At 39.0% G+C, this 15,596-nt stretch overlaps 1 protein-coding gene across 6 annotated transcripts in view; it reads left to right on the top strand.

The window, feature by feature from the left end:
* LOC124722711 (tetratricopeptide repeat protein 39B-like) overlaps positions 1 to 15,596 on the top strand; it is a 336,578-nt gene that overhangs the window by 296,281 nt on the left and 24,701 nt on the right. For all 6 annotated transcript variants that reach the window (XM_047247848.1, XM_047247847.1, XM_047247850.1 and 3 more), the window contains exons 9-11: positions 10,666 to 10,731; positions 13,220 to 13,387; positions 13,466 to 13,629. In XM_047247848.1, the coding sequence (XP_047103804.1) occupies positions 10,666 to 10,731; positions 13,220 to 13,387; positions 13,466 to 13,629 (398 nt within the window). The remainder of the gene's footprint in view (positions 1 to 10,665; positions 10,732 to 13,219; positions 13,388 to 13,465; positions 13,630 to 15,596) is intronic.

Below are 15,596 nucleotides of genomic sequence, written 5' to 3'. Positions count from 1 at the left end.
TGCAGCAATACTCCAGAAGAGGATGGAAAAATGTAATGTAGGCAGTCGCTTTAGTAGATCTGCTGCATCTTCCAAGTGTTCTGCCAGTAAAACACAGTCTTTGGTTTGCCTTCCCCCGCAACGTTTTCTTTGTGATAATTCCAATTTAAATTGTTCATTATTGTAATCCCTAGGTATTTAGTTGATTCAACAACCTTTGAATTTGTACTATTTATCATGTAACTGAAATTTAACAGATTCTTTCCAATAGTCATGTGGAGAACTTAACACTTTTTATTGTTTAGGATAACTGCCACTTCACATACCGCACATATATCTTGTCTAAATCATTTTGTATTTCTTACTGATATTCTGACTTTGCTAGAGGTAAACAACAGCAGCACTTTTAAACTAATCTGAGGACTGTTCACAGTGTCTTCCAGATAGTTTATGTAGATTAGAAACAGCAGGGGCACCTACAACACTTTCTTGAGAATACCGGTTATCACTTCTGTGTTACTCAGTGACTTCCCATCAATAGCTGTGAATTATGTCCTTTCTAATGGGAAATCATATATCCAGTAACACAACTGGGATGATACTTCATGAGTGCACAATTTGACTAGAATTCACTGTGACGAACAGTGTCAAAAGTCTTCTGGAAATCTAAAAATATGGAATCAACTTGAGTACCTCTGTCAATAGCACTAATCACTTTATGTGAATAAAGGGCCAGTTTCTTTCTTTTTTTGCCACAAGAATGATATTTTTCTGAATCCATGCAGACTATGTGTGAATAGATTTTTTTAAATTTTTTTATTTTGTATTATTTTTTATGTTCCAAAATCTTACTGCAAATTGATGTCAGTGATATGGATGTATAATTCAGTGGATTACTTCTATTTGGTGTGATCCATGCATGTTTCCAGTCCTTAGACATGGATCGTTCCTCAAGCGGGTGATTGGATAAGATAGTTAAATATGGAACTATTACATCAGCATACTTCGAAAGGAACCTAATTATTATTCAGTCTGGACCAAAGGACTTGCCTTTATTGACTTAAGTTGTTTTGCTACACGAAGGGTATCTACATCCAAGTTATTTGTGTTGACTGTTGTTCTTGATTTGAATTCTGAAGTATTTACTGCATCATCTTTGATAGAATAATTTCAGAAAATCTTGTTTGGTAACTGCTTTAATGATTCTGTAGTTGCCACTGCTACTGTGCAGTCAATGTATTGATTGAGACTTGTCACTGGTGTACTTTACATATGATCAGAATCTCTTTGGATTTTCTACCTGATTTTGACAGTGTTTCATTATTGACCCTATTAAAGACATCATACACTGAAGTCCATTGGTAAATTTTGAGTTTCTGTAAAACATCATCAATTGATATGTCATCAATTGATATTTCGCGTTCTTTTAACTCTGGCATTCTTTTTTCGTTGCTTCTGCAATAGCGTCCTGACCTGTTTTATTTATTTATTTATTTTTTATTTGTACTATAGAGGATCTGTTCTTTTTCTTATTAATTTCTTTGCTGTGAATCCTTTAATTGCCAACAATATTAATTCTTTGAATTTAAGCCACGTCTGATCTAAACGTACATAGTTAGTTTGGAAATAATGAAGACTGTCTCTTAGGAAGATGTCAAATAAATTTTATCGCTTTTTTTAAATACATATAATCTAGTTGTCAGAAAAGTTCCAGGACAGGTTTTTTAAAAATAGAAAGTTGCACTTACCACAAATAATGATCCTAGCTCCTATCAAAGTAGTCCCCTTGACTATCTATACACAGTTGCCAATGTTTCTGAAGTTATTGGAAACAAGCAAAGAAATTTTCAGCTGCAATGTTTATAAGATTATTTGTCACAGCCTGTTGGATGTCTGTGATATCCTGATGAAGCTTTCCTTTCAGTCGCCTTTTCACTCATGGAAACAAGAAAAAATCACAAGGCAAGAGGTCAGGTGAATATGATGGGCGTGGGATGGCAATAACAAAATGTCTGGCCAGATACTCAATAACAGATAAAGCAGTATGCGGTCTTGCAGTGGCATGCAGTAAGTCCCAGTCCTGAGAATGCCACAAATCAGGGCGGTGATGTCAAATTGCTTGTTGCAAACGTTTCATGACTTCACTGTAAAGAGTTTGGTTCACTGTATGACATGGAGGAATATACTCATGGTGAACTAATCGTTTACTATCAAAGAATGTGATCAACATATCTTGTTCTCGAACATTGCCGTCTGACTTTTTTTCAAGACTGGTGATCCAGGGCTGTGCCATTCAGCACTTTGATGTTTCATGTGAGGGCCGTACTTGTTGCAATAATCTTTGACTGAAATGTGTACCGAGCGGGGTGGTGCAGTGGTTAGACACTGGACTCGCATTCGGGAGGACGACAGTTCAATCCTGCGTCCGGCCATCCTGATTTAGGTTTTCTGTGATTTCCCTAAATTGCTCCAGGCAAATGCCGGGATGGTTCCTTTCAAAGGGCACAGCCGACTTCTTTCCCCATCCTTCCCTAATCCGATGAGACCGATGACCTCGCTGTCTGGTCTCCTTCCCCAAACAAACCAACCAACCAACTGAAATGTGTGATTACTTCTGGCTCTATCCAGTGGTTCTGTTTGTCTGTTAGTGTGTGAAGGATGAGTTTTGCATTAAGTTTCCATTTCCATAAATCTATGCATGAAATCTCATGACACACATCATGATTCATATTAAGTTCTTCCCATGTTGCACGCACAGCTGGATGATGGTCTTCTTGCAATAAGTGCCTTACACACTCAACATTCACATCAGTATGTGCTGTAGATGGGCGGCCAGCTCTGGGATCCTCTTGCACTGAATTTCTGCATTCACAAAATCTTTTGTGCCACTCAAAAAAATGACCCCTTGAAAATGCCTCACCCCCATAGTCTTGCCTAGTCATTGCCCATGTTTCACAAGTGGTTTTCCTGAACTTAATACAAAACTCTATGGTCACTCATTGCTCACAATCATCATCCAATCCATCGTGTCACTGTAAGTAATGCACCAAGAACCCCAAAAAAGTGTATTGTTAAGCCCAGCCCTGCCACTAGTGAGTTTGTGTGGAAGCACGGCGAAGGTCATTTCAAAGACACACATATACCTGGTAACATTAAAAAAAATTTCCTTTTTAGTCTTGCATACTCAGAAATAAAAAAATAAAAAAACCATCCTGGAACTTTTCTGACAAAGGGAGCATTTCGCAATTATTTTTAATGGATATGGATGTTGTGGTATTCAGTCCCACTACAATGACCTTTTTGTCACTAATCCTTTTATCCATCATGACACACACTACTTGTTCAGGATTGTTTGTTGTCAAGAGATCTTGTATGTTACTGCAACCATTTACACTTGATATAGGCTCCTGAACTAACTGCTCAAAATAATTTTCGGAGAAAGCGTTTAGCAAAATTTCTGTGTTTAATGGGTTTCTAAAGAATTAGAATGACAACTTAAGGCTCTACCAGCAGTGACATATCTAAAATCTCACTTCTTCATCAAAAGGTAAACAAAGTGGCATTGATAATATCATAGACTGAATTCCACTCCTTTTTCCAAAAGAATAGTATAAAACATCTGACCGCTGCTCCTTTTCACCCTGCATTTATGTCAGAAGCAGAGAGGTTAGTCAGAACTTTTAAAACTCAAATGAACAGTATAAAAATTGTGACCTCTGAGGAAATCCTGACATGCTACTCTGATACGTGTCAATCCACCCTCATGTATGGCAGAAGTCCAACCAAGCTGCAGCATGAGCACAAGCACCATGCCAATTTTGATCTTTTTTACACGACCATGTGAGCTCCGTCATGGTAGCCATGCCCTTACAACTGTACAGTGTCTGTAGTCCGGGCTGTGGACTCAAGGGGGTTGTCACTCTTCATTAGTTGGGAGGGGAGTTGGAGAAGCATGGCCAGAGAAGAGCACCTTGAGTGACATCAAAATTGGCTCTGGCTGCAACAACTTGCTGATGCTCATGGCATGACCTCATCATGGCATAAAAAGCCACCTGAGATGGAGACAACTGCCAACTATGCCTCCCAGCCAGCCCAGATCAAGGCTACTGCCTCCCAGATGAGTGCAGCCTCTGCCTCCACAGTATGCCTGCCATGCCTAGACCACTACATGGAACATAACAAGGCAAAATGGATGCCTTTAGCTTTGGAAATCCCATCACTACATGAAATAAAGTCCCTGATTGATGCCCCATTCCCCACCAGCTGTTGGGACAGATACACACCTCCAGAATGAGATTTACACTCTGCAGCGGAATGTGTGCTGATATGAAACTTCCTGGCAGATTAAAACTGTGTGCCCGACCGAGACTCGAACTCGGGACCTTTGCCTTTCGCGGGCAAGTGCTCTACCAATAGATACACACCTGCCCCATCCCTCTCTCCCCCCCCCCCTCCTCCCCCCGACCTGGTGCACACCAGTCACTATCACCCAAATGGGCTGGTTGAACAGAGTAGGAGAAATTGAATATCCCACCCCTCCAGCTTTATAGGAAACCTACTCAGTGTGTTATTGCAATAGTGTATGTGTACTAGATAATTCAGCTTCATGGATTGCAGCAAACATGTTACATGGAGACACCTGTTGGCATATGTGCAGGAAATACTTATCTGACCCAGCAGGTGGATCAGAAGTTTGTATCTTGTTACTGAAGCCTGCCTACACAGACCCTCAAATACAGCAGGTACCTCACTATGCTATTAGTACTGGTTCACATTACTTGCAGTCATAACATCTGCTCCCTACTACATTTTTGGCCCTCGACTTGGCATCAGTCTTGGTTTCTACATGATGCTTGCTTCATCACAGTTATCTGACTTGATTGTGTCAGTTTATATCACAAAAACAAACCCTTAAGAGGTGATAGCTCCGTGAGTCAATCATAGCCAAGAAAAAGGCATGTGGTAGCTCAGAACTTAATACTTGAACACTGCAAAATACTATCAAAAAGAGTGTCTGTAAGTCTCAGACTTTGTTGGTCTCATTAAATGAAGAAAACCTTGGTAGAAGCAGCAGGTTCTCCTGCTGTAGCTGTCGTGTTTGTGTATGGTTCAATTGCATCAGTAGCTGGCAATGCAACTCTTATTAATGGAATTCCTCCTCAAAAAAGTTTAGTACATCTTGATTAGTCTTGCTTTATTACAACGTAAGGAATACAAACGACTTCATTACTACTTTTTTGTTCCTATATGAATACAGTTTTACTGAACAAAGTGTAACTTTGAATGTTGATAACAGCACACACAGCAATATAACTAGCAATAGCTAGTAACAGTGTTAGGTAAAGTTCTCATAGCCAGTAAATGTTTACTGTACAAACAGGTCTAAAGTGAGTGAGTTGATCACAACCAGAACAATGTCCAAAAAGAATAAAACAGTTGAGAAATTTAATCAGAATTGTTACAGCAAAGTACAGGTATGAAAGTTAAGTGAAGCACTCAGGCATAAACAAGTGAGAAGTGTTGTGTTGTGGTCATATGCCTTGTACGTAGCTGAGAGTGGAAAGGCCCACCAGATGCCACTGTACCTTGGTGGCAGCACTGTATTAACAGCCAGACTGTCTAAATCAGTGTCCAGCTGCAACACCAGAATCAGGTATTTGGTGCCTGTGTTTGTTCTCTCAAGCAGTTTGCAGGTGGACGTTTGGTTTTGGTTGCACCATTGTTGACAGCCATGGTAAAAATTTCACATTCATTCTTCACAAGTGCATATGCTCAGCCAAAATTGAAGAAACCAATTCACTGCTTACCCCTACCTTGTTCACAAGTTATAAGACTGTTGTATTATATGTAATAAAATTAAAACACCTGCAGTCATGTTGATGCTATTTTATTATATTGCAACCACCTTTGGTGACTCAATGCACCATCTTCATGCCTGAAATGACACTGAGGGGGAGCATTTCAACCATACACACGATCCCATCAGTGGCCGATGTCTATTAAATTACTCCCCAAGAATACAGTAAAAGCAATGTTGTGCCTACAACCAACAGACACATCACCACTTCCACAGTATTCTATGGCAGCTAGTTCATAGTTGTTTGCCACTGATTGGATCTAGTGTATGAGTACATCCCCTCAGCACCAATTAAGGCCTGAAGATGGTGTATCGAGTCACCGGAACTGGTTGCAATATAATAAAATAATATTGAAATGATGGCTACAGGTGTTTGTTTCATTTTCTTACTTAAGTGAACAGCTGAAGTCCTGCAGAGCATCAATCATAAGTATGAACATACAAGAAGTTGTTGTATGACTGTCTGGTACGATCAGAGTTCACACTGGTTCAATGGCACTGTGATTCTGGATTCTCAAGAATCAGTACTACAGTAATATGCTCATCAATGCAACCCTGGAAGTCTGTTGAATTTTGTGAATGATTTCCACTAGGTTGCCACCATGCCTTAGCAAAATTTAATACAGCATTGATGTTAAAGAATTGTGTGGCTTTTTGCAGCAGTTGATAACAGGATCGGTAGTTCACTATGTTATGTGCTTTGCAGACAAATAGCTTGCATACCTATGGACTGGAAAATGTTCATGCACATACTTGAATGTCCCCCACCTCTTATGTTTCATTTGTTTATGTGTGAACAGTTCAATGGATAACAGCCATAAGTGCCCAATGTCCAAAATTAAAAATTTTGAATTTGTTCTGCCATGTGCACATGGTATTTTATAGGTCTGCCACCATAAGGTAGTACTGAAACTACTACAAAATATGCACTTTCAATGTAATGTAGATACCTGTACACACGTCAAGGCCTTAACCCTCAATGGAAGCAGACAGGTAGTAGGCAAGGGAATGCTGACTGAAGTTGGATTTTCTGTGAAAGACATGTTGAAATTTGAGAGAAACTAAGTCCAAACTTCACAAAATGTTGCATATTTAAAAGTAGATTTGCTAGCCCCAAACAGTTTATCATGTAACCAAATAAACTAACATATGGGATAAGCATATGTGGTGCGGTCTTGTTTACTGTTGTGTGCTGGATTTTCAAATTCAGAAATGAACTCAAGTGGTAGCGGTAGTGGTTGCAGGCAGTGATTACGAACCATCAGAGGACAGCAGTTACTACAGTAAGAAATAATTCCTTCTATAGGAAGAGAAAGTATGCAAACGAACAGTGAAGTTTCACGTTCAGAAAAGTGTGTGGGGATATTGAAATGTGCGAGAGATGAGAAGTATATATGAGTGACTAATAAGTTTATTCCAGCTATGTAGTGTACAGCATATCTCTGTAAAATGGCTTGGAAAATGAAAAAGATCTTCGTAACTGATCAAATAAAACAGACAGACAGAAATACGTTATACTAAGAGAAAATCCATCTCATTGGAATATGTCAAGAACTTCCTTATTGCAAGATGACAAAATGGGGCTGACCATGCTGTGTGTAAGAAATACATTCAGAACACATTATAAATTCTTAGTGGAGCTATAGCCATAGCTTTAAGATGAAAACTGTGATGAAAGTGATCACCATATCGACTATAGATCTGAATGTCGCCCTCCCCGCCCACCCCCTCCTCCTTCATCATTAGAAGACTAGTACAGAATAAGAAGATATAATTGATAATTTCATAAAGTAATTCCCTACATACAAATCACACTACTGTCATACAGATACAGCTGAAAAGTACCTCAGACCAATCATATAAAATGAATAGGAATCTGTGTATAAAAGTGAGAAAATGGTTCAAATGGCTCTGAGCACTATGGGACTTAAGATCTGAGGTCATCAGTCCCCTAGAACTTAGAACTACTTAAACCTAACTTAACCTAAGGACATCACACATATCCATGCCCGAGGCAGGATTCGAACCTGCGACTGTAGCAGTCGCACGGTTCCAGACTGAAGCGCCTAGAACCGCTCGGCCACCGTGGCCAGCGAGAAAACTATTCAGACCATGTACTTGCATATATCCCAGCACATTTGTAATGCAAAGTTAAATCTGCATTTCCATCACTCGGCAGACAATACTTGTCGAAGAGCTAGTAGAACTGCATTGCAAACACAAGATGTTATGAATATAACAAGAATTGAAAAGGCAATGTGGTGTCCACTTGCAGCAAGGAGGAGAAAGGAGGGGGAAATGTCTAGGGCCAAGAGATGTCCAGGAGCTTTATTGAGCAAGCATTTGTGTTTGACTTGCAGAAAAGTTTATCTGCCTCAGGGTTAACAACAGGGGTAGGTTATTATAGGCAACAGTTCTGGGTACATAACCTTGGAATTTATGATAATGATCCCTCTGCGGGACACAATTGTGTCTGCAGTGAAGATGTTGTATCTATTGATATACTTGTGCAAAGGTGCTACAACATCTACATGATGGTTGGCCATCGACGGGAAAGGTTGTCAGAGTTGGGGAGGGTGGCTGTGTTTGTCATTGCTACATACTTCTTGCCCAATACCACATGGCACAGAGATCCCAGTAGTCACACAACAGTATGTCTTTTTTACCTGCCTCCATATTATCCCCCATGTAAAGAAGTACAGCAAGATCTTCTCAAGGCTATCTTCACCCCTTTCTCCTTGTAAGAGACTTCACTATCTTAACTGATGTGCTGTGTGCTCTTCTACCATATGACTTAGGGAATGAGTGAGGGACACACTCATTCAGCTAGAAGAAATATGCCTACAGGATTTTGACCAGATGACACACAAGAGCTATACTCTGCTACTTATATCTCCTCTATCCCGGTCGGGTTGGGGATTTTCTCTGCCCAGGGACTGGGTGTTTGTAATGTCCTGATCATTTCATCATCATTATTCATGAACGTGGCAAGATTGGACTGTGTAAAGATTGGCACTTTGTATGGGCACTGATAACCGTGCTGTGAGCACCGCGCAAACCAATCATCATCATCATCATCATCATCATCATCATCATCATAATCTCTCCTCTAGTTCTTGCAGATAATGTTTGATGGGAAGTAGTCACAGATTTCCATTTCAGTGACGTCTTTCCATTGGGACCAATCCATAGAACAGAGTAATCATCAAAAGGCAGCAACAGAAATTACTCAGCCATTCAGGACATTGTACAGCCTGATGGCTCCGTTTGAGCAACAAAGTGCTGACCAGGATTTGCTTTATAATTAGCATTATAATTTACCAAAGTTGTAAAAACGCCATACCAAAATCTTGTCATCACACTAGAAAACAGACTGTCCTGTAATGGAGTTGAGAATGCTTCTGGGTATTGAGAGACAGGCATCTGGTTACATACAAATTTAAGTGTAGCCCATCAGCAGAAAATGTTACATCCCTTTGAATTTTGAGAGCAAAAGTGGGGCACATTGTTAAAGAGACCAAGGAAAAAACATTGAATTCTTGAATTCCACATCCGCCAGATATGTTGGTGAAATCTATAGTAGTTTTCATCCATGTTCCATTTCTCATCAGTAGAGCTGTACAGCAAAATTCAGCACAGATCTTCACTTGCTAAAATCTCTGTGAATGGTGGTGTTAATAATATCTGTATTAATTCTCTAGCACCTTTTACATCAATATATGAAACTTGGTATCAGCATGTGTTATACTTGTCATCATGCTTGTCAACAGTTGATCCAATTTAAGTGCATCATCAATGGTTCCTATTCTGATAGCATTGTAGACAGCTATAAACACATTTTCTGCTTACAGATTCCATCCTATATATTTTTGTCATCATAAGCATCTCTGTTGCTGTTCATTGCAGCTTTAAACAGAGCCTGGGGCTTTGGATTGCTCCGTTCTCCTGTGATATGAGCTTTCATACTCACTGCATTTGGCTGTTCTCAGCAGACATATCTGCTTCAGCTTAGTGTGATGTATGGTGTGTTTCTCATTGTGTCTCCATATCCCTGCACACTGCAGAAGGCAGTGGAGCAACTGAGAAGTCATCAAATTTCCAGCTCCTTCAGTGCCCTATAAGCATTACAAAAGAGCTACTGTATAGAGTGGAAAAAGAATTTCTTAAAACATCAAAATGACCTTTTCGATATTCAGAACCAAGAAAGTAAGTTTTCTCCTACAGAGTCTTACAGGCAGTGAGATAAAGTTTAGGATAAAGGTGTGAAAAGAGAACTGAGTAAGTGTCAGACATTCATAATTACATAAGTCAAATGTATTTACAGAACTGAGGATATGAAAACTAGGAACTGTCAAAAGAAATGTGCTGTGGCAATTTGGCAATGAAGTAGTAAATATGGTCACTGTAATGTCATAAAATAAATTATCATTGGTGTGTTGCAAATCAAGGCAGTTACAAATTGTTTGATTCTATTTTTAATGATAATAGAACATGAAAAAGTGAGAACTTATTGCAGTTGTTCAGGACTTACATAATGGTTTAGGTTAATTGACGTGGATCCAGGGTTCAGTCACATCCAGGCGTCCAGATGTATGTTTTATGTAGTTCTCTGTTGTTGATTTATTTGTTTCCTTACAGTGATCTAAAAGTCAACTTCCTTATTGCTTGTTCTTTCAGTATTAAAACTACAGTCATAATCATGCGGCTTTTTCTACGAAACTTAATTTTTTAAATATCATTGTTGGGAGGTTTTACTGTGACTTCAGTTAAGTGTTAAAAGACCAGCTGGCATTCAGACTCTGTTTCATTGAATATTACTGTCTTTCCAGATGATATCTCTACTGCCTGCTCGTGTAATTAAGCTCCTAGAGTTCATCGGATTTTCAGGTAACAAGGTAGGTACTTCTATTGCAATTTCATTTTCATCGTAGTTGTGTTTCCTACTATTTGTGTGTTTTATAATGTCTATGTTTTACTGTGCCATTAAGAACTATTGAAATATGTCTTCTCCTAATTTATGGAATAGTATAAAATCCACGATAGAAGATAATAAATTAAGAGAATAAAACACTAATTACCAAATAGAGGAGGTGCTCAAACAGTGTACAGGCAGTTTTGAGAGACGGGAAATTCTGTTGTTGAAAAGTAAATGATGTACCATTCCCAGAAATCCATCTGAAAAATGACACACAATGGGTAGAACTTAAAAATGTACAAACAGCACAAACAAAGGGCTGAAATTTTTATTCCTTAAGTAGTAAACAATGGAGTTCAGAAGGAAATGTGTCTGTCGACAAGCAGATCACAATGAGTTAGACTATGTGATCAAACATATCCCTGACACTTGGCTGAAAATGACTTAAAAGTTCGTGGCGCCCTCCATTGGTAATGCTGGAATTCAATATGGTGTTGGTACACCCTTAGCCTTGATGACAGCTTCCACTCTCACAGGCGTGCATCCAGTCAGGTACTAGAAGGTTTTTTGGGGAATGGCAACCCATTCTTCATGGAGTGCTGCACTGAGGAGAGGTATCACTGTTGGTCAATGAGGTCTGGCACTAAGTCAGCATTCCAAAACATCCCAAAGGTGTTCTATAGGATTCAGGTCAGGACGCTGTGCAGACCAATCCATTACAGGGATGTTATTGTTATGTAACCACTCCACCACATACCGTGCATTATGAACAGGTGCTCGATAGTGTTGAAAGATGCAATTGCTATCCCCGAATTTTGCTCTTCGGCAGTGGGAAGCAAGAACGCGTTTAAAAGATCAGTTTTCTGCAATTTTGCGGCACAAAACAACAAGGGGTGCAAGCCCCCCTCCATGAAAAACATGACCACATCATAACACCACCGCCTCTGAATTTTACTGTTGGCACTACACACGTTGGCAGATGACGTTCACCAGGCATTTGCCATACCCACACCCTGACATCAGATTACCATGTTGTGTACCGTGATTTGTCACTCCACCCAATGTTTTTCCGCTGTTCAGTCGTCCAATGTTTACGCTCCTTACACCAAGCGAGGTGTCATTTGGCATTTACCGGCGTGATGTGTGGTTCATGAGCAGCTGCTCAACCATGAAATACAAGTTTTCTTACCTCCCTAACTGTCATAGTACTTGTAGTGGATGCAGATGCAGTAGTGGATGCAGATGCAGTTTGGAGTTCCTGTGTGATGGTCTGGTTAGATGTCTGCCTATTACACATTACCGCCCTCTTCAACTGTCGTCAGTCTCTGTCAGTCAACACATGAGGTTGGCCTGTATGCTTTCATGCTGTACGTGTTCCTTCACATTTCTACTTCACTATTACATCAGAAACAGTGGACCTAGGGATGTTTAGAAGTGTGGAAATCTAGCATACAGACATATAACGAAAGTGACACCCAATCACCCAATCACGTTCAAAGTCTGTGAGTTCTGCAGAGTGCCCCATTCTGCTCTCTCATGATATCTAATGACTGCTGAGGTTGCTGATGTGGAGTACGTGGCAGTAGGTGGTAGCACAATGCACTTAATATGAAAAAAAATATGTTTTTGGGATGTCCAGATACTTTTGATCACATAGAGTATTTGAACAATTTTTGAATGAGTAGAAATGCAACAAAATGTAAAGAAATGTTAAGTATTAATTAATGTAATTATTCACTTTTATTTCTTTCTTTTTTTAAAAAAAAAAAAAAAGAAATCTCGATAGGGATGGAACAAGAACAGAATTATCCATTGAGAAGTTATCTAAGATGGTAGTGGCATAAGGACATATCATTAAGGTGATCAATACTCTTGTACACAATCATTGAGCATTACAAAGAATGGTCCAGAGATGTTAGTACACCATGTACACTTCATCACATAGTTTAGAGTGACTTTTGAAGTATATGTGTAGGTGTGGTGAAGTTATAAGGGGGTCATCTATTGTGAAGTATTGCCATCATCTGAGATGCTTGAATGAAACATATAGTAAATTCAGCTAATCAAATTGAACCAAGAAGTACACAAAAATAATTATAACTGCCGAATTGAAACACTAATATTTTTACCATGAGAGGAACAGACTGTCATATATGAGGAATTTTAAAGTTCAATCTGAAATGTTTGTCATCTTTTCACTGATGAGAAATATATCACAATTATTTTCATTAATAACTGGTGATTGCAAAATTGTTGCATCTTTATTAGAATTAATGTTTTATTGTTATTTGTTATTTCTTTAATTGTTGTTACTTGTTTGTTGTTTAGTGAGTATCTCTACCATTCATTGTTGGTAATAATGTGTGTCAAGACATACTGCAACTTGTTTGCATGATTAAATGTATGAAAAATTTATAAGATGAATTATTAGTGGTGTAATATTTTAATGTTTTTGATTCATTTATCAGGAAGTAGGCCTCAGGGAACTGCAGGCTGGGTACCAGCTGCATAACAGTATTCGCCAAGTTTTGTGTGTCATGACACTCTTAGGATATCACCTAATTGTACTCTATGTACTGAGCCATACTGATGGAGACCTCGATTTTTGTGATGAGATTTTGGGTACACAACTCAAGGTTGGTTGCATCCCAGTTATTCCCACTTACATGTGTTAACAGTGACATCATTGTGTAATTAACAGTATTGTGATTTAGATGTATCCTGAAGGAGCTTGGTTCCTCTTCTTCAAAGGTCGACTTGAGTTTATGAAGGCAAATATTGATGATGCTATAAAATGGTACACTTCTTCGTGGAAATCCCAAAATATGTGGGTGCAGTTTCATCATATGTGTTTCTGGGAACTGATGTGGACAAACAGGTATCAATTTTTGTATTTTTATAATATCTTGTGTGAAGTTTCAGATCTTCTTAACTTAAAACTTTCACATCACAGATATCAGATTTCAGGGATACAAATGTCAAAAGTTGCCTTACTTCTCTTATTTTCATTCACTAATTTCTTATGACATCACCGTCTGCAGTAACTTATCATTGAGGAAAACGTGTCGTGCACAGATGTGTATAAAAAGGACAACGCGCAGTGCCCAGCCTAGACACTATTGTAAACAGCCCTTTAAACAGTTGTTCATACTGACAGTGTCTGGACAGTACATTTGATGCATTCTGATCATTCCATTTCATTTATTCATCCAGTGAAACAAAGGTCATTATCATTATAATGTATTTAATTCTGTTCCTAGTAAGCTGTGTGCAAAACATTGGTCCCCTATAACAAATTTCCTGTTAATTTCACTGTTGTTATGTTGTCCCTTTGTTCACTGTATCAAGTAGAACTGTTGTAAATCCTACTGCTGTAGACGCTGTATGTCTGACACTTACGAAACCAAAACATTTCTTATATTTACTTACGTAATTCATTACTTTTTTTCACTCATGATATTGGTATTTTACCTAGAACTAGTGCCCTTTGGTTGTTTCTTACTTTATCTCCTTTTTGACTTTGTACTAAACAGTGAGTAATAGCATTGGTATCTGCATATGAAGGGCCACATTACTTTCTTTAGGTAGTGAGTACATATAATGCATACATTTTGAGAACTAAAGCTGTGCAGTGAGTTGTCATGTACACTGTTACACAGCAATTGCAGTTGACCATGTTGTGCCATGCAGCATCCTCTGTAGCTGGGCCATTCATGTACATGGCCAACTGATTGGTGATCGTGCCCACATGACATGTCTGCTTCAAGAGGAGGATGCTGTATAGAACTGGTCTTGCACTTGAGTCTTCCACACAGATGTGGCACAAACCTAAATTGCTTAATGTTGCAAATGGCGTGATGGTTCCTTTGGAATGGCATATCCAGTTTCCTTCCCCCAGTCTGAGCCTGTTCTCTGTCCCTAATGACCACATCATTGTTAATCATCCTTCTTTCTTTTTTGTGGATGTAGCCCATTTGAAAGTAAGAGTGCTGTAAGGATGGGCTAGCAAACTCAGTAAACTGAGTAGGCTAAAAGTGAATGGAGCAAATTTGATCTGGAAAGAGTGGCAGCTATTCAAGCAGAGGTCTTTGTTTAGTGCAAAACACACATTCTCATAAGCCATTTGAAAAGTGGAGTAGGACTTCCAGAAATGTCTCATTGAGCAAAAGAGAATCCTGTGAAACTGAAATGCCAGATGGGTTTGGTGTTGGGGTTGTGGAGGAATAGAAACAGCATTTCTTGAGAATGGTCAATAAAACTATTGCCCATGAATATGAACTAAACAAGGAGTTTATGATTTGCGTATCAGGATTCCACTAGCAACAACGTGGCAAATATGCGTGTTAAGTGAGTGTCTATGGAGGTGTCACACTTATGTCTTTGGAATGGGAGGCTAGGGCAACTGACAGAAGGTGCAAACTGAAAAAGTCAAATAATCTCTGTGGAAGCACATTAATAATAAAATTTGGAAAATGCTGAGGAAGCAGACACTGTTGCACTCTTGGTTCAAAAAAGAATTCACAAATATCGACAGGCAAAAATTAATAGAGATTTGTGCGTCTGTAATGAGATTTATGCGCATAGCATACAGCTGCTTCCATCTTTGTACCTTAGGAAAAGATCTTTCCAAGAACCTGAGAAAATTGTGGTTGTACATAAAAGTTTTAAATTTTGTGTTTAAGAAATCATTCATGCAGGAGGATCGTACAAACATATCACACAGACTCCTGTATGGAGAATGTAGTTATAGGCATCCCTGGCCTAGAGAAGCAACTGAAAGAGTTGCAAACAAATAAGTCACCAGGCCTGGTTGGAATACGAGTTTGATTTTACAGAGTGCGCACT

The sequence above is a fragment of the Schistocerca piceifrons genome, chromosome X (assembly GCF_021461385.2).
Source record: "Schistocerca piceifrons isolate TAMUIC-IGC-003096 chromosome X, iqSchPice1.1, whole genome shotgun sequence".
Taxonomy (NCBI): Eukaryota; Metazoa; Arthropoda; class Insecta; order Orthoptera; family Acrididae; genus Schistocerca; species Schistocerca piceifrons.
Note: the sequence above shows the minus strand (reverse complement) of the source record. Positions and strands in the feature narration are given on the sequence as shown.